The sequence below is a fragment of the Pseudonaja textilis genome, chromosome 2 (assembly GCF_049901715.1).
Source record: "Pseudonaja textilis isolate UNSWEBS1 chromosome 2, rPseTex1.2, whole genome shotgun sequence".
In the NCBI taxonomy this organism is placed as follows: domain Eukaryota; kingdom Metazoa; phylum Chordata; class Lepidosauria; order Squamata; family Elapidae; genus Pseudonaja; species Pseudonaja textilis.
Genome location: NC_141991.1, coordinates 192,642,077 through 192,663,402, shown reverse-complemented (window position 1 = coordinate 192,663,402; position 21,326 = coordinate 192,642,077). Strand labels below are relative to the sequence as shown.

The window sequence follows — 21,326 nt, the reverse complement described above, 5'->3', positions numbered from 1 at the left end:
GGATGCTGCTGCTTTAAGGTTGTATTTAAAAAAAAAATCCAAGCAACAACCAGAAATTATATAAATACTTAATAAATTGAGATAGTACAGCAGCAAAATGCAATTGATTTTGTTGCTGCATTTTTAATAGTAGGGCTATAAATGTCTCAAAAATGACTCAGGAGAAAAAAAGACATTAGCTCCTACATGAACATACCTATACCTATAAGAATGTTTTGTTTCAGGAAATCACCCTGATCATCATCAAGGGCATGTCTATTTATTAAGCTAGAACTAGCATATAAATAAGTAATATCAAAATATAAGTCCAGTTGTCTGCTGTGGTGATAGGCAAGCAAGGCGCAAAACCAGAGGTGGGATTCTACTGGTTCGGCCCGGTTCTCCCAAACCGGTAACTCCGAACATCAGCTGAGAGGGAACCAGTTCGCTCTGACAACCTTCTGTTCTTCTGTTTGGCCCACCCGCCAGCCTGGGCTCTAGGCTGTCCTTTACTTCCTGCTTTTTCAACCACAGCTGCTTTGTGCGGCGGGAGAAGATGATTTTGTGCGGCAGGAGAAGTTGAGAGGCTTGCAGGAGAAGATGATTTTTAAATGCTGTGCATGCACGCGCTCACCAAACTGGTTATTACACCAGTTGAATCCCACCCCTGTACAAAACTGTCATCCTACATATTATATTTACATGTTAAGCAGTTATCATCATTGCTGCTTTTAAAGTCACCACAATAAATACAATCCAAACTGCTCTTATAATACTATAATTTATTTCTTTAATTTTCTCCAAACCAAGGATAGGAAGGATACAAAACATATTTATTGTAAAGCAACTGGTTTCCTTCTCCAATCTGACAATTCATTTTCCAAATAAAAGTAATTACAGTTTAGAAAGGATCTGTTACTTGTCTTGATAATGTTTTTTAATCTTTATCAGTATGGCCATTATGTCTTAGCAAAAGCAATAGACTTATATACCGCTCCATAGTACTTTACAGCACACTCTGGGCGGTTTACAATATCAGTATATTGTCTCCAACAATCTGTGTCACTTTAAGTCCCTGGAAGGCTAAAAGTATGAAAGGCTGAGTCAAGCTTGAGCCCCAACAGGATTGAAATCTGAGCTGTAGGCCGAGTTTGCTTGCAACACTGCATTCTAACCACGGCACCACCAGGGCTCCTGGCACTTAGGCACTGTGCAAAGGGTTTGAAGTAAAACGGCTAGATTCTTTCGTGTTCTTGTTTTAGGTTTCACAGAATAGATAAGATTGGCCTCTGTTTATTATATATTTTATTCCGTGTGTGCGTGTGTGTGTGTGTGTATTACAAAATGCCCTCACAACGCTTTACAGGATCAGTGGTGTTCAAGTAAGGCTGAGGGAGAAACAATTTAATGGCAGAAGAGGCAAGAAGACAAACAATAAAATACTTTAAAGTCAGATATGGGATACCATGCTTGTTGCTATTAACTTGTTAAATAAAAAAGTTATCCTAACAACTGAACCTTTAAGCAAATTTGGTTCTTGAAGAAAACGGAATCATAAGATTTGTGAAAACTGTTTCCAGATGCCATGAATTCCACACACAGCAAAAATGTCCAACAAATCATTTAGGAAAAAATGAAACGATGCCTAAAAGCTTTGTTTTGAAGAAATCGTTTAGATCCCTGTAGTTTTCAGTTTAAGTTTTTAATCTGTTACATGAGTAAATCCAGATCTTCATCTTCCAAGCCACTTAAATTTGTTTCATCATCTTTCTCAAATACATCCTTTCTGTTATTCTGTCTTTGATGGTTTTGGAAAGGCTTTTGCTCAGTATGCTGTAGATTTGTCTGAATTCTATGAAAAATAGAAAGATAGTAATATTTATTAGGTTTTATTACTGGTAGGAAAGGAAAAGGAACTTTTATCTATTCCTCCATGTGGCACAAATCTAATGTAAGAATGGACAGAGTGTAACCTGGAGCTTGGTGAAGCAGACAAAGTAATGTCTCAGGATGCCTAAGGAGACATGCCAGTACAAGCATAACATTCTTTCTACTAGAATGTTCATGTACAATGCAGCACTTCACCAATGACACAAAAGATACCATCTGCTTCTATAATGACACACTGCCAAAATCTAAAACTGTTTAGTGTTTCACATTGCAAATCTTCCATAATTTTAGCTGTAGGCTATTGGTAGAAATACATCATACTATTTTAAATGTTTAAAATTCTAAATGATAAAACACTGATTATTTAACAGTTTACAGAAACAATACTTAACAATACTCATGCCAAAGTGGAAATGTGAATGATTTTAAGAATTACAGAGACACTAAAGGGGAGCTACAACAGATCTGGACAAGGAACCCCAGGAAAAGGAAAACATCACAGGGCTGGGGGAATAAAAAGAAAAAAAAAACCACTTTGTACTCAGCTATTGACCTTTCTATTTGTTCTTCTCTTGAACCAGTTCATTAAATTTGTTCTTAAGTTAAGTCATCTAGAACTGGATGTAGTATTACAAATTTGACCATGTTGAATGGAATGGAATGGTTACTTTTGGTAACCCATCAAACTTCCTTTAGTTTCCCTTTTTTCTTTTTTTTAGTAGCTGTTCTTTCACAATGAGTTTATGGTTAAGATACCCTGATCCTTTTCTACAATACCATTTCCAAAGCAGATATCCTAATCTGATATTTATGTCTATTTTTCCTAACCTGAACACCTTTTAATTTACATACCTATCTTATTAATTTCAATACAATATCCTAGCCTCTTGGAATTCTGTTGAATATTGATTTTGCCTTTTCTGGTGTCAACTACCATTCTTAGCTTTGAGTTTTATGGAATCTCTTTATATTCACAGCTAGATCATATACAATTATGAACATTATCTTAGAGATATAACAAAATATGCTGAATATCACAAAGTGGAAGTAAAAGTTTCATGGCATTCTATGTTAAGCCTACTCCCATATGTTCATGTACAGCCATTCATGATTATATTTGCTTAAAACAGGAACATCCAAGGAATATTTTGCCATCTTGTTTCTAAAGCCATCATGTTTTCAGTATCAGATGTAAGACTGGTCGACCTAATTTTTAACATTGGTATGAATATATAGAATGTATGTGTAAAATATATTTTATCAAAACCATAATTACAAACTTCAAATCAAAACAATGTCATACACTCAACTTCCATTCCATTTACACTTACTTCTACTTCTACTTCTACTCCAAGAAGAAGGAAACATCCCAGGTATGGGAGTACATGCCCAATTTATAAGGGGTTTCTCTCCTCAGCTTGAACACAAAAGGTGTGCAATCCACATCACATGACTCTGGCAATGTACAACACAGAACAGCAAGCCCTTGCTTAACTGTAATAATTCAGATCGAAATTTCTGTTACTAAGTGATATGGTGATAGCATAAAATAGAATAGAATTCTTTATTGGCCAAGTATGATCGGACACACAAGGAATTTGTCTTGGTGCAAATGCTCAGTGTACATAAAAGAAAAGATACATTCATCAAGAGTCAAGAATCATAAGGTACAACACAAAATAAGAGTCAGAGTATAAGCAATCAAATCATACTAGGAAACAGTCTATATAGATTGTAAGGATACAAGCGACAAAGTTACAGTCATACAGTCACAAGTAAGAGGGTATGGGTGATAAGGAGTGATGAGAAGGTTAATAGTAATAGTAGTGCAGACTTTGTAAATAGTTGTTGAGGGAATTATTTGTTCATGTGATCAGAATGCTTAGCAGCAGTAATCTCAGCAGTCCCTGTTTCCATAATTAAGTGATAATCATGGGCCATTAAGCAAGAACCTTGTATGATGACTTGTGACTACCTATTAGCTCCCACAGATGAAATGCCCTGGCTTCTATAATCCAATGTCTCCTCCCACCTTGTCTGGTGCCAAGATCTTAAGCGGGCCATCTCTTAATGACCTCATAGGACAGACAGAATTATTGGATATTGTAAGGTAATCATTAAATAATTTTATGGAGTTACAGGAAATCTTACGGAATCACGATGTCTTCCCTCTTTCCACACTTAGCACACAGCTCCAGGGCGCAGGCACATGATCTGCAGATAATATGGTAAGAATCCTTTACTGTCTTTTGCAGACATTTTATGCTATTAAGAGAAAAAGAATTAAAGCTGAATTAAAATATTTCATATGGCTCTTTGACACAAAGCATTATAAATTAGAAACCTGTGAAATCTTAAATACAATTTCTCCAAGTATCATATACTTTAAAAAAAAGATATTATTTGTAAAACTTAGAAATTTTGAAATGCAGGTAATGGAAGGATAGGTTTTCTTGGGAAGAAAATGAAGTTTGTAATGCCTAATTCCTTATCAATTCTCAGTTCCACAATGTTCTTGAACAAACTGTTAATTGTTCTTAAAATATGTTTTTTGGGTAGATATCAAGTTAATTTTTAAAGTGACAATAAAACAAATGTATCTTTGAGATAGTATGGCAATTTATTTTTGTTTATGCAGTTGGCAAAAAGGGCATTGGTACTTACCTGATACGCCTGTTCTCTATGAGCTGTGATGAGTATCCAGAGTGGGAGGTGCTTAGTCTCTGCTTGGATAGGCTGGGCTTAACTGTTAGGATGCTGTTGCTCCTCCCTGGCTCCTCCCTAGCATCCCCCAGTTTTGGCGAACACGAGGTGATGCGATCCCCACCCTCTTCTGTGATTTAGTCATTCATTGGTTTCTGTATTCTGTCAGTTTAGTCGTTGGCAGGAACAGGATCCCACCAGACAGATACTGGATGGGGCTGGATGCTCGTTGAAGGTCACAGAGAATAGGCATATCAGGTAAGTACCAACGTCCTTTCTCCATTTAGTTGCTCCGAGCATCCAGAGAGTGGGACATACCAAAGCTTGCCTTGTCCTACGGGAGGGTCTCCGTCTGGGCTGGAGCTCCCCCACTGTCCGAGTGGACTCGTTGTAACATCCTCCTGCCAAAGGAGGCTTCAGCGGATGCAAAGACATCAATTTTGTAATGTCTAATAAAGGGCGATGGAGAAACCCATATCGCTGCTCTACATAGTTCTGCTATAGGGGCTTGAGTGGCCCAGGCCGCTGAGGTTGCCGCGCTTCTTGTCGAATGTGCTGTGATGCCTCTAGGCACAGGTAATAATTGAGTCTCGTACACTTTTGGAGCAACCTAGCGTGGAACCAGGCCCAGGGAATAATGAAAAACGGCGTTGGTACTTACCTGATACGCCCATTGTCTGTGAGCTGTGAAGAGCATCCAGAAGCGGGAGGTGCTTCAGTCTCTTCTGGAAAGGCTGGGCTTAAAACTCTGGGACGCTCCTCTTCCTCCACGGGACACCTCCTCAGCATCCCCCAGTTTTGCGAAGACTGAGTGCCAAAGTCTGGGACTCATCATCTAATCTAGATCCCTGACTGGAACGGAACCCCACCAGACAGAAAGAAATGGGCGGGGCTGGATGCTCTTCACAGCTCACAGAGAACGGGCGTATCAGGTAAGTACCAACACCCTTTCTCCCATGAGCTGTTCAGAGCATCCAGAAGTGGGACATACCAAAGCTTGGCCTGTCCTTACGGAGGGACTCCGTTTGGATTAAAATCCACTCCTAAACTCTGTGGACCCTCTGCAGGACTCTTCTGCCAAATGAAGCATCCGCTGAGGTATAGACACCAATTTTATAATTTCTGACAAAGGGCGATGGTGAAGCCCAAGTCACCGCTCTGCAAATTTTGTCTATGGAAGCCCGAGTGGCCCATGCTGCTGATGTTGCCGCACTCCTTATCGAGTGGGCTGTAATGCCCTTAGGAACTGAGATGGACTGGCATTCGTAACTTTTAGCTATGGTGGCTCTCAACCATCTACCAATGGTCGTTGACGACACCCTGTGTCCTAAAGTGGATGGGTTGAAGGATAGGAATAGAGCCTCATATTTTTGAAATGCCACCGTGCTTGGTATCCGCCTGCCAATGTCTGAGCCATAGCAGTCTCCGTGCTGATACGTGAGATGCTATGGCTCTAGACGAGAATTTGACTGCATTAAATGTGGCGTCAGTGGAGAATTCTGCTGCTGCAATAATCTTAGCAATGTCCTGGTGGGCTCTGACATTTGACGCCGGCAATATATCCCTCAAGTGGAAGAGCCATCGTAGGGAGGACCGTGTAAAAAAGGACGCAGCTGTAGCTGCCCTAATGGCCCAGGTGTCAGAAACATGCGCCCTACGGAGTGCCAACTCTGCTCTCTTTTCCTCCGGCCTCAGGGCTTCCTTGGCCTTGTTGGGAAAGGTTGAAGAAGAGGCCCGTGCCACAATGGGCTCATCCACCTCCGGCGTTTTGAGAAAATTTGAAAACTCTGGTGCCAAATTATAATATCGTTTATTGTACCCTGTTGGGGCTGGGTAGAATGCTGCTGATGCCCATTGATTTTGTACTAATTCAGCAAACATACGAGGGACAGGAATAGTTTCTGCCTCATTAGCCGGTTGTGAGAATATTAGATCCTCGGATTCGTCCTGAGACCCTGTTGACAATGGATGAGGGCTTGATGTGCCTAGTTTAGCAGTGTTCTTTGCTTTGAACAGTAAAGATTTAAAGAAGTGCAGACGAAAAAGGCCAGAAAAGGTGGGTTGGTCCGGAATGAGGCCTTCGTCATCCGACATTCCTCGTTCTAGTGGGTCAGCCTCTGACAACCCCAAGTCCATCTGATGGATCGACCCCACCTCCATGGGAACATCCTGGTCATCTAATTCCACCTCCTTCCGAAGACCCTGGGCTGGTACGTCAGGGATATTGGGGAATACCTGAGTTTGATGATGTCCCATATGCGCAAAGGATCGAACAGACAGGGATCCCGCTTCCCAACCAATCGGGATGAAGAAAAAACCATTCTGGCACAGCAGTAGGCTAGCACCAAATTTAAAACAGAAATGGCTGTGAAAGTCTGACTCACAGACCAACACAATACAGAAGCCTGATGACGGCAGATGAGATTCTGCCAAAACGTTGCTACAACTTTAAAAGCACAACTATAATGACGTGGGAAAATACCTGAACAAAGCTGAATACCATACATACATACGTGTGTGTGTGTGTGTGTGTGTGTGTGTGTGTGTGTGTATACAGTTGGCACGTCCAGGATCCTGCACCACCAGGAACCCTATGAATACTCTCTCTCTCTCTTTTTGTTTTAATTGATTTGAATTAAATTTGTTTATAAAATTTGAGAGGTTTATAATTCCTCCTGTTGAATTGACTCAATATTCTGGATGAATGACAAACCAATTTACATTTAATCCAATTTTTTGAGAACGCTCTATGTAAGGGCAACTGAGAAACAATAGGCCCTCCACAGCTTCCTGAGCAGGCTAACTTGTGGCCTGGTGCTGGCTGTGCTGCTGTCTTGTGTGTATATATATATATATTTCTCCTGTGAGGGCAGCCAACAACAACAAAGCTTTTTATCTCCCCGAAACCGGAGTGAAGGGAGTTAAATGTCCTTATTTCCCTCTGTAACTGTACAGTGTGCTTAGAGGTGAGTAAAGCCTCTCACAGGGTACTGGTGAACCAGTGAACGGTCCTACAATGCAACATGGAAAAATGGCATTGTCCATTAAAAAGCGCACCAAAATTGTCTATAGGCCCCTAAGGAAAATGGCGCTGGCCTTTTCTTTTTTTTAGGCGCGAACACAGCAGCAGCCTCTGCCACTCAACCCATCTGATAAAAAAGCTACTGTGTGACTGAGCAGTGAGGAGGGGATAAGAGAGGCTCCGACACCCCCACCCCCTGAGTTCTCCGAGGGGAGGAAATAACCACCGGCAAAATGAATTAAAGACAAATAAGCACGCTTCCTTAAAAGCGGCTTGCAGATCGAATCACAATGGCAAGACAAAGTTGTTTGGCAAAGAAATGTAAAACAGCGTTCTCTCCCAGAGAAGCAACTGCCGTGACCAGGGCAAATCCCAAAACCCCTGAGGCTGCTAAAGCGGCCAGATCGCCAAGGCAATCTGCTTTCTGTCATTCCAACTGCTTTCTTGCCAATTGCAGTCAGAACTTAGTAAATAGAAACCTAAATTTGGAAATCTGTTCTGATCAAACTAATTCAAACCTTTAAATCCTGCTCCGGCCAAGGATAAGCTGCTTATCACATCAAAGGCTGAGCTAAAACTGGGGGACGCTAGGGCAGGGGTCTCCAACCTTGGCAACTTTAAGACTTGTGGACTTCAACTCCCAGAGTTCCTCAGCCAGCAAAGCTTCAAAGAGTCCACAAGTCTTAAAGTTGCCAAGGTTGGAGACCCCTGCGCTAGGGAACAGCCAGGGAGGAGCAATAGCGTCCTAACAGTTAAGCCCAGCCTATCTAAGCACCTCCTACTCTCTAGATGCTCAGAGCAGCTCAATGGAGAAACTAGTAGCACCTAATCATACTTTATCATATAGATGATGTTTAAAGTAGCCAGTAATAGTCTTTTACCACATATTCAATGTGTGCATAAAAATATCTATCTACAATTAATCTTTTTTAGTTCTAAGTATTTTAAAAATCACCAATGATTTGATTTTAAAACACAGAGATGCACAAAATTAACGGTTAGGCCTTCAAATGAACTTGTATCTACGCACATGTAACAAACATTTAGTTTGATCTTTTTATTAAATAAATTTCCACATACACTAAAGTAATCTTTTATGGAATAAATCCAACTCAAAAAACAAAGAATTTGGAAATTACTTCCAAATGTGGATTAGATTATGGATGTGGACTTCACAGTACCAGGGCATATTTGTTTTATATTCTAGTGCATCTTTCATTAAACCTTTTGTCCATTTCTATGGCCATATTTACCATTTGATGGAAAATACTTAATTTTTCAAGTATCTATGAAATTAAAACTGTAAACAGACAGATTTAAATAGTTAGTAACCATTGCCAACCAGTCTCTGTTTTTTTTAGCAACAACTATATCAGGCATAGTCATAAACTGCCAGAGATGATCATAGAGCTTTTTTTTTCTGCCCAGCAGATAATCCTATTCATAAGTGATTCTATGCCTTGACTGAATTTGAGGCCAATTTGTTTAAAGGCCTTGCCAAGCAGGAGGAACATGTATAGCAAATACAGGTAGTCCCTGTCTTGTCAGATTTCTTTTTTAGCTTGCCAAGAATCATTAATGCAACTCTGAGTAATTTTCACACTACTTTGTTAGTAGCATGAAAAAAAAATATCCCTAATGACGTGCAGACACTTCTTAAACTTATGTTCTTCTTTGTTCTGTGTACAGGATTGAATTAAGACACAATACTTGTTTTGAACACTTGCTTTTCACTGGAAAATAGAGACTTGAATAATACTGATAAGATACATTTTAAACAGAGTTAAGCTCAAAGGTTATTTACAATTCCTTTGCATGAATCACCGAGTGATGCACTTGGACAGAAATGCATGTTACAAAACCTAGGTGTTTTCTTAATAAAAAAAAAAACACCTCCAAAAATCTTAGAACAGGCAAGGGTCACAGAAAAACTACCCTTAAAGCTGCGCAAAATTGCTTCGTTATCATGGAAAGGACTGATCACCTCCCATTCTTTTTGTGGTTAAAATCATAGTCTCCTGAGGCTGCTTCTCAATTGCCAGTAAAAAATGGAAGAACCACTGTTACTTGTTGATCAACTGTAGGTTTGAGGAAGTTGAAGCTGCATTTTCATACTTTAACTATTTACCTACTTTAGGTTAAGGAAGTCTTGTATAACTCTGGCTTAATTTCAGTTTTTAGTATGCAAGGAGTGTTTTATGCTAATCTTTCCTTAGTGTACCTTATTATTTACTAATGAAGCTTCAGAAGTACATAATGCATATTTCTAGTATAGTTGACTCTTAAGGTATTTTTGCTCCCTTTAAAGGATGAGGGGTTTTTTCTATACAGTCTGATCTACCCTCTCTTTGGCCACAATCGATTAAAAGTTTCCATATCTGCTGGACTGGCCAGCTTCTAGTATATGACAATAACAAATTTACTCACCATTTTTTAGCCTGTGTTAATGGCTTATACTTGTTGAATTTTACCCGCCATTCCAGGACCTCCTTACAATGTTGACAGAGCCCTTCATGGTGTTTTGCATTGATTTTCTATGAGAAAAAGTTGAAAAATCAGATTTATTGATATGCACTCATCCTTCAAATCAATAACAATTCCATTTTAGTTTGACTGGTTTTTTTTAATACTTAGTAAAAGTTTTCTACTACTAGACAAGACATGTATTTTCTACCACACAATTTTTGTTACAGAATACCAGTAGCCTGCCATTCCCATGAAGCCTTCTTGTTAGGCATTAACTCATGGAAAGGACAGGCACAAGGAATCATGTTTAAATTCACAGTTTGATTTTCTGGATTGTTTTGAGAAAGCTACCTAGTAAGATTTTAGGGCGAGAATTAATTTATTATTTGTCTTTATCATCTTTAGACAAGGTCATAAGAAACAAATTCAGTTTTATGAGACTGTTAATAAAATAAAGTTACTCTGAAACTGAAGTTTCTCCTCTCCACTCCCTCCTCCTCAGGCCTTTAAATGGTTTCTTCCAAAAGTAAGCCTAGATATAATTGCTAGATATATCTCAAGTAATTCTGTGGATTATAGCCAAAGGACTTGGTACTCCTGAGTCAGAATTTCTGAGTCAGATTTCTGAGTTTTAGTCAGATTTAAGCATTGTGTAATTCAGAACCTGGCAGTATTCTAACATTAAAATCAAGAGCTTCATATAAAAGTGTAAGCTTTCAAAATTATCTTCAGTCAAGATTAACAGGTAATTTTTAAATTATAGATGCTGAATTTGTTAGTAACTACCATGTATTTATTCAATAGCAGTATGTTTACTACAACACTATTTCAAGAAATCATAAATCAAGCTGCCCTTGATGACCTAAACCATCCCAAGTGGAACAAGCCACTCGGAACAACACTCTTCCTATTGTCCTAAAAATGATTTTTTAATAGTACTATCTAATCAAACTTGTGAATCTGTATCAAAAACATTCTTTTCAGAGCATTACACCTTTCATTAAGATTTCTCTTTCATTTTTCCACTTACACCATAGTTCAAATTTTTTTTTATTTTCTTTCAATTTTCCAGTCCTGGCTCCTGAAGACAACGTCGGTAATTCTGGTGATCAAGAATGTGTAATACAAAAATAATATTTTGAAATTAACCTGCTGATTTAGATAGGATGTTAGACCGACAGCATTTTGTCTCCAAAGAAAAGCAGAGCTTTGCCCATCTTGGAGTCCAAGTGTCATCTCTACAATCAATACTACTTCTGAATTATTGAAACTTATAGCAATTAAGAATCTTCTGAGGATTGAAGCTCATCGTATTTCAGACACAGATATACACATTTTCTTCAATAGTAAATTAAAGGGTGGGGTTGTTTGTATTTAAAAATGTTCTCTTTTTGTGGGCAATCAAGCATACCTAAGTCTAATGCTGTATGCAAATTATAAAATCATATTATCCAATAGAGAGCGGCCCTTTTTCTGATACTAAAGAACATTAGGGTCATTAGTACCAATAAATCCAACCCACCTAATAATCATTGTGCATCACACAAACTACCTAATCTGGTGCCCTTCAGATTCTTGGAACTGTAATTCCCAGCAGGCTAGTCAGTATGGCTGAAGAAGCCACCTCAGAGCACTCACCCTTCTCTCTTGGCTCCAAATAAGTTTCCCTTATTGTTTTGCAGGAAGATATCAGATCATCACTGTGGATCTGCATCAGGAAAGGGCAATCATTAGCTGTTGAGCCATCTAGTACATTCCTCTTAATTTAATGCAGTCCTTGGCCTAATCTCAAAAGCTTTCTGTAAGACATCAGCCAACTCTCTTCCATTTAAGCATGAAGAAGGCAATGAAAAGAAAGAAGTGTAGAAAATGTAATACCCTCCACATAGCTCCCAACAGATTACCTGAAGAGAAATGTGTGTATATCTTTCCTGCTTTAACTTAAGAAAAACGTGAAGGCAGTGGCAGAAGTGACAAAAATTTCTATACATTAACCATTAAATTATATAAAGTGCTGAATGCACTTTGATAATCCTATTGCTAATTTGTTGACAGACATTTACTCAAGCCTGATGTAGGATTTACTCTACTTCACTCCTTGTTTTGAGAGCCAAAGAGAAAAAGCACAGAAGAAATACTTTCCAGTTCTTGGTTGATACAAAAAGCACAGAACAAATGCAAAGCATATTAACTTGGATTCAGGGATATACTTATTTTATGTATTTGTTACATTTACATATCTGCCATTTCACATATATAGGTCTGGGAAGCAGACACAATCACAATGTTCTTAAGAGAAAAGGGGCAAATTAAACTGCAGAACTGAAGAGGGCATCATCCTGTTGTTCAGTATCTCAATTGTCTGCTCTCCTTACAACTGCCCAGCCTATCGTATCAAGCTGTCCACCTTGCAGACAGATAAGCACTTCTTGTGAACTGAAACAAAAAACCTATCTCTTTTTTCATAATCTTTAAACCTTTGTCTACTCTGAGCCCAATAGCTTATTGCTGGGTAATAGATAGCTTTATGTGGCAGAAATAATTGTTTAACACTATGGTTAGGAATATAACATCTGCTCTGATGCTTACGTAAAAAGAAAACTAAAGATGAGGTTTATTTAGAAAACAGCATGATCACAGAAAAGCCCAAAGATCCAGTCTGGTGTAGTGGTTAAGAAACCAGGAGACAGTGAATTCTAGTTCTATCTTAGGCACAAAACCAGTAAGGTGATCTTAAGCCAGTTCCTAGGAAGAAAGCAATGGTAAGCCACTTGTGAAATCTTTCTAAGAAAACTGCAGGGCCGGTTTGTCCAGGCAGTTGGGAGGGTGGGAGGGAAGGAGAGAGGAAGGAAACCCTAAGTTCCTGAATTCTATTTACATCTAAGCCTTGGTCTCTCAGAATTGACAAGACTGAAATAAATTAAACATTGACAGCTTCCCATGTTATTTCAAATACATCATAAATATTCAGTGTTTAATCCTTTTTTGTGGGGGGAGGGCAAGCCAGTAAAAATTTAATGTTAATAAACTAATAATAAACTTTTTAATATTATATTATTATACTATAATAATCAAATTATAATTAACTTATTATATAGATAATAAAGTTATCAATAGAACCTGCCTGATATCTGTCAAACTTTTAAACAGCCTACATTAAGGGGTGCCCTAGAAAATTAAGGATGATTTATGAATCAAAAACAGCAAAACATTCAAAAATGCTAGATGGCCCTAACCACGAGATCCACTCATAACTACTACTCATTCAATACTGTCGTAAGTTTGAGCAGACATTGAATAAGTAGTCCCTAAATGTGGAACCAGGAAAAAACCCAGAAAAGGTAAAGGATGGAGCAATACAAAATTTACGTTGAACATATGAAAAAGATTAGGGGTTTTCAAAAAACTTCAATAATATTTATTCTGAGACATAATCTCAGTTACATATTTATCTTTGTATTCAATTTCATATCTTGTCACTATTTTATCAATTTCTCAATAATTTTTCCCTTCCCTTACTTTCCGCAACCTTATTTATGATTAGATAATTAGATTATATTTGTACTGTTGTCTGTCCTGTTTACAATTTCATACATTCTTTTTCCATCATCATCCCAAAAGGGAAAAGAAAAAAAAAACCAATTCCCTCCCCTTCCAGGCATTGAAAAGAAGGTTTCCCCTATCATTACCAAGTAGAGTGTGTCACCTTTATATCTTATAATTGTTATCCTTTCAAATCTCATTAAACATTTAATTTATACCTTATACAATTATAACATTCATTTTCTAATATCTATTTTATATCATATAACTTTTATCAACTGAATTCTGCTTGGTACTTTCCCTTAAAAATACACACTAAATTCTAAAAAAAGAAAAATTATATAACAATAATGAATAAAATGGTTATTCTATTCAAATTCATCCTGACAACTGATATTGATTCCATTATAAATCTTTTACATTTCTTTTCAATTGTATTTTATAAATCATTCAAAACAATTAAAGTATTTTCATTCATTCCTCTTATTCCCTCTTCTTTTACTTTTATTCCCTTTCTCTCTTTATTTCATTTAATTATTAGCAAGCATTCCATTACATAACAATACCAGTTTTGTCTTTCACTTTAATCACCTATGTTTCATATTTTCTAGCTCATTACTACTTCCAATATAACACTATCTCTTGTACCCTTGTAGAATCCTCTCTTTTAATTTATATTTTAACCATTATCTTTATGTCTTTTAAATAGGCTAATACCTTTAATCCTTGTACGCTTCCCATTTCTTTATTTCCTGTTTCTGTCCCTTATATCTTCTTCCTTTTTATCTTTCCCCTCTTTTTCTCACCACCCTTTTTGTCCCCCTCTCTCTCTGATTCTCCCCTCTGTAATCCTCTCTTCTGCTTCTTCCTAATGTTGTATTTACTTTTCAGACTATTCTTTTTTTTAGTTGTTTCCTCTGATCTTGAATTTTTAACTCCCTTCCCCTCTTTTCCATTTTACCCCACAATGAATTGTTTGATCATTAAAGATGGCTTCTTCTTTGTCCAGCCCTTTTTGTTTTTCATAGTTCAAAATCTCCATTTCTAAGAATTGAAGTGCGAAGCCAAAGAATCCTCCTCCCTCTTGCAACTCATCTTTCATTTTTTAAAGTTCCATTTTTAATTTCTCAAGGAGTACTGCCATTTTAAGCACTTTTAAACAACCACCCGATTGATTTTAATTCAAACCACTAAAAATCCAACACCCAAAGTTCCAAAATTCACCAAATAATCCAAAACTATTTCTTCTTGCTTTTTTTTTCCCCTTTCCAGGGGCTCCATTATCTTGTAACAAACGTTCAGTTACAATATATCCTTTGGAAGTCTTGTTAAAATTTCACAGTAAATTCTTTTTATTTCCAGGTGGCACTCTATGTTGTTTCCAAGTCCACCCTTTCTTTTTTCCTCCACTTTCCTCCTTTTGAAGGCTTTAGAATACCCAGAAAGTCTTTATTTTCCCTTTGAGACTTTAATTTCAGTTTAAAATTGCCTGTTAGCGTCAAAGTAAATTAACACAAATTTATTACTTAAATCTCTTCTTTTTAATATTCAAAGCCAATTGCAAGTGTCCATGTGAGAAAGAAAAAAAAATCTTTTTTTCCTTTTCCCTCTCTTCTCCGCCGCTTTACAAATCTTCTTTTAGGAATAGCACTCTTAATAATTTTAGTTCAGGGTACCTTGCATAGATGTTATCTCTGCTTAGCCCGGTCTGTCAAGCTCTCCCTTTTGTCTTCCCTCCTGCTCAAACTTGTCCAGTCCGGTTCCTCTTTGTGAGGTGGCCATTTCTGACCACCGCTGCAACCGCCTTCGGGAAAGGGAGTAATGGTCAGCCGAGGAGGAGAGATGTGGCTCCCCTCGACTCAGCTGGCAGTCTCCCCACTCTTCGCTACATCTATGGGGTGGCTTCAGCCCTGAATCCAAAGGATCAGGGTGCTCCAGCAGCAAGCATGGATTGAAACCGCACACGATTACGGATTTCAGTCTGTCACCGAAGAAGCCCAAACCGGAAGTCTGCATAAGGCTATTTTCAAAACATATGACTATCACATGAGAATCCAACAGAAGTCATACTCCAGTTCCTTAGTAGGACAGAAAGGATAATATCCAAGTCATGTTTCTATTTATGAAAGTAATTTCTCCAATGGAATTTGAAGAAGCAAGCATTTCTTTCTCCAAGTAGTTTCCCACTCATTCACAAAATATATTCTGGAGTGTTACCATGTTTCAAAGCAGACCTAAAGGGATGCAGAAATAAGGGACATAAAGACCCTCTGGGAAAGGAAATCAACTAATATGATATCGGGTTTCACCCAAACTCCAGTTTAAGATACATGAGACAGGAATTCAAGATAGTATTCCAGATTATGTATACTATAGTCTAAATACTTATTTGTATTATTACCAGTTGGGTCTGATCTAGTTTGGACTGGTAACACTAAGCAGGCATGAACATTTTTTCTACACAAATGCATCCATAGTATCAGATCAATATCTTACTATTCTCCTTCTCTGTTCCCTGTACAGTAGCCCTTAAGAGTAAAAGTGACACAAATTTGGGCTGAGTTGAAATGGTTTAATCACTAAAATATGCAAACATGTGGAGAAACAGAATAATTAAGAACTTAAATAATCACACATCAGTTTGTGTTTCTAACACTGTAACATTTAGTACACACCAGTTTTGAACAACAGATGGTCAGGAATTTTTACAAGATAGCCATAATTCTTGGTAAGCCATGCCTTTCTTGAACTGTTATTTACAACTATTTGCCACAGAAAAAAACCCACTGCAAATACATGAGGAAAAATGTGTGAATTCTATCATTAGGAAGACGAAAGAATAGAAAATTTAAAAGTAAGCATTATAGCAGGGCATGGTTGTTCCATATCACTGACTCATAGGAGGAAAATGAAATTTAAATAGGCCAACTGTGGCATATAAAGTATATTTCACAATGACTCTCCTCTTTATCTTTTAAAATGTTTGTTCCGTATCAGTGACTACATTTTCTTTGAGATTTCTAGATAGGTTTCACTGCCTTTCTATAATTATAACAACGTAAAAACAATACAAACATTTCCTTTAAATGCTTCCAGTGCACAAATCAATTGTTTTTTTAAGGACTGAAGATCCAATGCAATAAAGCTGAATGAAGAATTATTTATACATTAGCCTACAGCTATCTTTGAATTGTGCTTAGGTATACATTTGTTCTTTAATTAAACTACCTATTTTATTTGCCATAGGTTATGACGCTCCACCTTTGTTACTTGTCAAACACAAAGCTAAAACTGGCTCTTCCAGTATTAGTACTGTTTAGTAGAATGAGCAAACTGGACTATTGTTTCCAGTGCAAAAATATTTGTTTCTCTAAAGTGCAGCGATCATGCCATTTGTATGCAGTAGTGGACAATGATTGAATAATAAACAGAAAAAAACACAATGTTATTGGCTACTATATTATTGCTCAAATAAAGCATTTTTGGAAAAAGGGGCAGAAGATCTTTTAATGGACTTTAACTTTCAAGATCAGCAAATTACATGCAAGTGGGCATCAATAACATAACACCTATATTCTTCTATCATTTTCAGAATGTAATACAGCTTTATAAATTATACAAAATGAAAATACAATAACATATTTGCTATTGTAGTATAAATAGATGACTTTAGAATCATCCAAGGAAGCTAAATGATGTCAGATGCAGGATAAATAAACATATAATTCTGACATCACACAATTGAAACTGCCTATCAGGAAATACAGCAGCTTTAAAATGATTAGACTAACTCATCAAAGTTTACAGAAATAACCTTTACTGCTTCCAAAATCAAAAGCATGTGGTATATTCTAGTTATTATGGATCAGCAGCAGATGGTTCTTGAACTCATAACTTGTTTTCAGACTTCCTATAGCCGTGATGGTGAACCTATGGCACACTTGCCATAGGTGACACACAGAGCCATTTGTGCAGGCACATGAGCCCCAGCCAAACTTACCTGCACTGCACATGCGTGCACCTCCCAGCTGATTTTCGGCCAGTTTGAGGTCTTTTTTGTGCTCCCGGGGGCTCAAGGGAAGCCTCTGCAGCCTTTGGAGGCCAAAAAATGGGCTTTCCGGAAATACTGGAAGTGCCAAAACCAGAAGTGCCGAAACGGGCCCATTTTTCGGCCTCCAAAGGCTGCAGAGGCTTCCCTGGAGCCCCCGGGAGGGCGAAAACAGCCTCAAATGGGCCAAAAATCAGCTGGGAGGCATGCGTATGTGCAGTCCAGGTCAGGGGGGGTTGTACACGCATGCACAGGGGTGCATTGCATTGTGGGTGCTAGCAGACATGTGTGCGTGTGGCACACCACAACAAAAAGATTTGCCATCACTGTCCTATATCAAGCGTCTTCAAACTTGGCAAGTTTAAGACTTGTGGACTTCAACTCCCAGAATTCCTGAGCTAACATGACTGGAGGAGGAATTCTGGGAATTGAAGTCCACAAGTCTTAAAGCTGTCAAGTTTGAAGACCCCTGTTCTATAGGCATTTAATCTATTGGAAATGGAAAGCAGAATTTGGTAATAGGCAGGTGTTTGCCCTGATGGAAAAAGACAGTTAATTTGTAACAATAAAGCCAATTTTCATCTAGTAGCAACAGTCACATTGCACAATATTTTAAGGGAATGTGTAACAGATTCCTGATATGGCAGTTGTACACATCCTAGTTATGCACGCCCTCATTCATCTCAGTTAATCATTTTCTTTCTACATACAGAATAGACCAATCCAATTAGGCTTTAAAAAGTCCTCTGCTCAGGATAGCAGAATGGGGAAGCAAAGAACTTTATTTCTAGTTGGAACAAAAGCAATTATACGTGTTCATATACTGAAATGGAATACACATGCATATATATATGTGCTTTATTGAGGCTACCATCTGCACCTCTATAATGATCTAGGTTGGTTCTGCAACACACAGACACAGACAGACTTCAGAGGATAATTAGGACTGCAGGAAAAGAATTACCACCAACCTGCCTTCAATTGAGGACCTGCATACTGCAGAAGTCAAAAAGAGGGTTGTGAAAATATTTACAGACCCCTCACATATCGGATATAAACTGTTTCAACTCCTTCCCTCAAAACGACACTATAGAGCACTCCACACCAGAACAACTAGACACAAGGGCAGTTTTTCCCCAAAAGCCATCACTCTGCTAAACAAATAACTCCCTCAACACTGTTACTAAGTCTGCACAACTATTACTGTTAATCTTCTCATCACTCCTTATCACCCATCCCTTCCCACTTGTGAATGTATGACTGTCGCTTGTATCTTTAAGATTTATATTGACTGTTTCCTAGTATGATTTGATTGCTTATTGTACCCTATGACTATCATTAAGTGTTGTACCTTATGATTCTTGACGAATGTATCTTTTCTTTTATGTATACTGAGAGTATTTGCACCAAGATAAATTCTTTGTGTGTCCTATCACACTTGGCCAATAAAGCCTATTCTATTCTTTGTGGCATCTATATTCTAATTCTTCTGGATCCAGTTTGTTTCCTTTAACAGCGATGTATATATTGTCAGGGTGCTTGTTAATATAACTACAAATAGCCACCTATTTGTAACCACCTTGAAGGTGACTTTACTATCTAATCTAACCTCATGTTACATTTTCAGCCTCTTCTTGTGCAACAGGTAATGATGCTCTTGAGCTGAGCCCGACTCCTGGCAGTTCTACACACACAAAAATAACTGCCTTGCAATAAAACAGAACTAATTTGCATTTTCTTCTAGGATAGTCTTCTACTTCCTATTCTAGCCAAGAGCCCACAAATTCCCTGTCATCTCTTATACAAGAAAGAAACAATTCTGATTTCTCTGCCCAAATAAGGTCATTCAAATGCTGCTACCTGGGATTTTATAGTCATTTTTTATTTTTCCATTTCTACTGAAAACCAGTAAGATTTTTAAAAAAGATTGACACTCCAACTTCCTCATTTCTGATTAAAATTGTGTGTGTCTAAGAATTGCATTAATTCACAAGAATGATAGGGAAGTTATATTTCTCAGGCCTAAAACATAAAAGTAAAAATATTTATCTTTCCCTATTAAACTAAAAATTGCCTAGAATTAGATGCTAGTAAGAAATATACAGTAAGTAGTCATTGGCTTTGAGAGATTTAATTTAAAAATACAGTAGCTAACACTTGCAAATGAATTTAGCTATTCTAGCTATTTAGTTTAATTTGTACAGATTCTATTGTCATATTTGTGTTTTTTCCCACAAATGTTATTCATTACTTAGAAAAGTAACATTTTATGCCTGAAATTTTAAGCACTTATCTCTAGGATTTGAACTTTTTTTACACAATATTCTTCCTAATATAAACTTTCTTATTGTTTCAGGCTTCTACAGGCCATTCAATTTTAATTTGATAATGTTTATCGTATTTATACTGTTCTGCCATTATGAGTTGATATTGGATGAGGCCCAGATTATATCCACTGAACCTATGTCCTTTCAAATGTACCAGGGGTTAAATCATGAGTGCGCCTTTGATTTTAATGCTGCTTAAATCTGACTAATCCAGGCTGAATCTGACATTGTTTTTATCCCTTTATCATTATAGTAAGTTGATCTGATTTGCTAAACAAATTTTACAATTATGATTTTGCAAAAGTGGTTATTTCATTGATGTGTACTAATTTAGTATGTTTTGGTTCCTTTCTAAAGGATGGACAATTAGCGGCTTAAGTAAGCTCATAACTCGATTTCTAAGCGAAACAACTTCCTCCCATTTTCTGCACAGTATAAATTAAGGGTCACCATTCTACCAACCATGCCCAACTTCTACCCTAAGCTTGATTTAATGCAGCATTTTTCTTTAACTCTGGCATATTACCTTAAAGTGGTGGTTACAGTAATAAATTTTTAAAGTGTATTAAAAAAAACTGCTGCTTTCTCAGCCTTACCCTTTTTTCTCAGCCAGACCATTTTAATGAAGGTATGTGTACGCTAAAACAAACAGAAAATGGCCAGGTGCGACAAGATTTCTAGCAGCTGTTGAAGACACACACACACTCTTAAATAACTGCACGAAAACCTCCTAGTTATTTTCAAAAAATGCTGATACTCCCAAGTTCTTTTGCAGGCCGCCCTCCTAGAGAGGGGAAACCCCTTACTGTTTAAACCAGGAGTCTCCCACCTTGGCAACTTAAGATTTGTGAACTTCAACTCCCAGAATTCCTCAGCCAGCTTTGCTGGCTGAGGAATTCTGGGAGTTGAAGTTCACAAGTCTTTAAAGTTGCCAAGGTTGGAGACCCCTGGTTTAAACTAGTTTGGGCAGGGGTGGGTAACTATGACAACTTTACGCCCTGTGGTCCTGCCGGCTCAGGAATGCTGGGAGTTGAAGTCCACAGGTCATAAAGTTGCCACAAGCTGCCCCCACCCCCGAGCTTGGGGTTTGCGGACGAGTCGGGACCCAAGAGATTCGATCCACCCACAAAAAGATCTTGCCGCTCTGAGATCGAAAGGACGGTGGTTGTGGGAACCTCCTGAAGCCCGGCCTCATACCTTTCGTTGGGCGCTGGAGTCGTACTTGTCATTCCGGAAGCCTTGAGCGTTCTGGTGCCGTTGAGCTCGCGTCCGGGACACGTTCCCTCTCTGGGAGCTCATCTTCCATTCTTCTCCCCCTCGCCCGGAAGCAAACCGGCTCCTCACATCC

At 38.0% G+C, this 21,326-nt stretch overlaps 1 protein-coding gene across 1 annotated transcript; it reads right to left on the bottom strand.

Annotated features, from left to right (window-relative positions):
* Nucleotides 1-741: 741 nt before the first annotated feature.
* On the bottom strand, nucleotides 742-21,307 carry C2H9orf85 (chromosome 2 C9orf85 homolog). Its single transcript, XM_026703798.2, has 4 exons — nucleotides 21,176-21,307; nucleotides 10,022-10,128; nucleotides 4,021-4,134; nucleotides 742-1,831 (listed from the first exon to the last, which is right to left on the bottom strand). Exons 1-4 carry the CDS (start codon nucleotides 21,275-21,277, stop codon nucleotides 1,690-1,692), a joined length of 465 nt encoding a protein of 154 aa, XP_026559583.1. The 5' UTR covers nucleotides 21,278-21,307; the 3' UTR covers nucleotides 742-1,689.
* Between the last annotated feature and the right edge of the window lie 19 nt (nucleotides 21,308-21,326).

Excerpts from the sequence above, each read along its gene's own strand:
- C2H9orf85 (XM_026703798.2), bottom strand. The coding sequence starts at position 21,277 with ATGAGCTCCCAGAGAGGGAACGTGTCCCGGACGCGAGCTCAACGGCAC. Across the intron at positions 10,129-21,175 it reads ACTCCAGCGCCCAACGAAAG|AAAATCAATGCAAAACACCA; the intron begins GTATGAGGCCGG and ends TTTTTCTCATAG. Across the intron at positions 1,832-4,020 it reads AGGGAAGACATCGTGATTCC|AATTCAGACAAATCTACAGC; the intron begins GTAAGATTTCCT and ends TATTTTTCATAG.